Source organism: Leptodactylus fuscus, chromosome 3, assembly GCF_031893055.1.
Source record: "Leptodactylus fuscus isolate aLepFus1 chromosome 3, aLepFus1.hap2, whole genome shotgun sequence".
In the NCBI taxonomy this organism is placed as follows: Eukaryota; Metazoa; Chordata; class Amphibia; order Anura; family Leptodactylidae; genus Leptodactylus; species Leptodactylus fuscus.
The window spans coordinates 231,153,830-231,156,001 of record NC_134267.1 but is presented as its reverse complement, the minus strand read 5'-3'; the positions used below and the strand labels follow the sequence as shown (position 1 = coordinate 231,156,001).

The following is a 2,172-nucleotide window of genomic DNA, read 5'->3' as shown; positions in this document are numbered from 1 at the left end:
GATGGAAAAATCTTTTTACTTCTTGTATAATACAAATTACTATCTGTTCTCAAATTCTCTAATTATACTGTATGGTACCACTGTGGAGCATATTATACTGTGTGGGATCACTGTGGAGCATATTATACTGTGTGGGATCACTGTGGAGCATATTATACTGTGCGGGTGCCACTGTGGAGCATATTATACTGAATGGGGGGCCACTGTGGAGCATATTGTTCTGTGTGGGATCACTGTGTATCATTTTATACTGTGTCGGGTCTACTGTACAGCATATTATGCCTTGTGGGGGCCATTGTGGAGCATATTATATTGTTTGGGGACCACTATAGAGCATAATATACTTTGTTTGGGCCACAACATAAGCTGTAATTATATTGCACAATCCCTATAAAACAGATCTGTGCAATGTAAATGGTAAAAGGGTGAGGGCAGTTTCTTCATCTTATCCACCTAACTCCTTCAGACCTGTCATAAGTCTCTCTTACCAGTTCCCAACTTTCACTACAAGGTGATGACTGTATTTTGTATTATATGGTGATCTCCACTTTAAGGGATAGTGTAGATTGAATGATACATGGAACACCCCGGTGGTTCAGTCATGTAGACGTTACTGGAGACTTCAGTAATGCTTTTCCCAGGAAGGTCCAGAAGACTTTGCACATATTATGTACCTCGGCAGAGTCTCTATGGCGCCATACTACAGAGCTGCAGTCACTCTGCCCCATCGGATGTCTTATCTTGGAGGTATTGATCACTAGGGACATTACATTGTGTACCAGCTGATGGTATTGGTATGTCCCACCATAACACAGACCTGAGCAACACTGGACCAATGGCTGATCATAAACCTGTTTATGATCATATATCTAATGGGGTAACGTTATATAGTGCCGATGAGGGACCTCAAAATGTATCATAAAATCACTAAACACAAAGTTATAGATCAGAATTTAGGTTCAGTTTATTTTCTCCTTTATAGAATAAATATATAATAAAACCCCCAAAATACAAAACATTGGTATCCATAGACGTCCATCCATCTATATCAGTGATAGGCGAGGACAGGAGTGACACATGTACAGCCCACTGTCACCACCTCCGTCTCCAGTCTATAGGAGAAGCTGCAGCCTTTCTGCTCCTGACGTAGGACCAGCACCTCCTGCTGGATGGGGTAGGAGATCAGCTCTGGATTGTCATGGCCATCAACGTCTACACAAGAGAACGTGAGACAATTGGCCTCGGAAATCACAAAGGGGAATCTGTTGGGATCTGTGTTGAGACTGAAAAGAAAAAAAAAAATATATAAGAGAGAAAATCTATTACAGCCGGTAGATTTCTATCCTATATAACGTCTTCCTTATATATTCCATTAGTACAGATGGTGATTTGGATCTTAAGAATGTCTCTATGTGACAAGCAAAGTGCTGGGGCCCTAAGAAGGTAGTACTGACATGAGGATACGCGTGACCTAAGAGTCCTCTTGTAGGAGACTTCTGAATGTTTACACAAGTCTCTATCAGTATACAATAAAGCGTCACATGAGGTTAGCGGTGACATTACCTGTATTCCCAGGGGGATAGTGAGCGGGAATTAATGTCCTCCATCTGCACCAAACTGTCCAGGTAGTTGGTGTCAATGAGACTAATGTCCAGTGTCATAGAGGTCGGCAGGCGCCGGTTCCTTCTTCCAGGACATCTCCCTTTGGCCTCTAGGGGGGGCTCTTCATCCCTAGATCCTTCCTGAGTATTAATGTGGGACAAATACCCCTCTGGTAGAAAGGCCGATGAGCAGACGGACACCAGGAGAGTCACCTGAGCAATGGACAAAGATGGGGACAACATGGAGAATAACATGGAGAATTGACCAACTGTTGGACTAAGGAAATTCTACTAAAGTCACCTTTAGTCCATATAAATGAACACTGGGATACTCACAAGTATGAGGGATGTTCTTGTAAGGACCATTCTGCTTCTCCTGCTGGGTGCGCGCTATATCCCAGTAGATCTGCTCCTCTACTTCTCACATCCCAGTCCTTCTCTCTATTTATACTGGTTGTTGCTCCCGGTGGAGTCTCCATCTCAGGAAACAGAAATGTCCAAAGAGTTTCTGTAAGTTCCAGTGTTGTCTGTGAGCAGTGTGACCTGTGGACTGTCCAGCTCTACCCTGTTA

General features: G+C 43.3%; 1 protein-coding gene across 1 annotated transcript; it reads right to left on the bottom strand.

Moving 5' to 3' along the window:
• Window positions 1-1,048: 1,048 nt before the first annotated feature.
• Window positions 1,049-1,856, bottom strand: LOC142198598 (interleukin-17F-like). Its single transcript, XM_075269626.1, has 2 exons — window positions 1,564-1,856; window positions 1,049-1,283 (listed from the first exon to the last, which is right to left on the bottom strand). The coding sequence occupies exons 1-2, from the start codon at window positions 1,854-1,856 to the stop codon at window positions 1,049-1,051; spliced, it is 528 nt and encodes a 175-aa protein (XP_075125727.1).
• Between the last annotated feature and the right edge of the window lie 316 nt (window positions 1,857-2,172).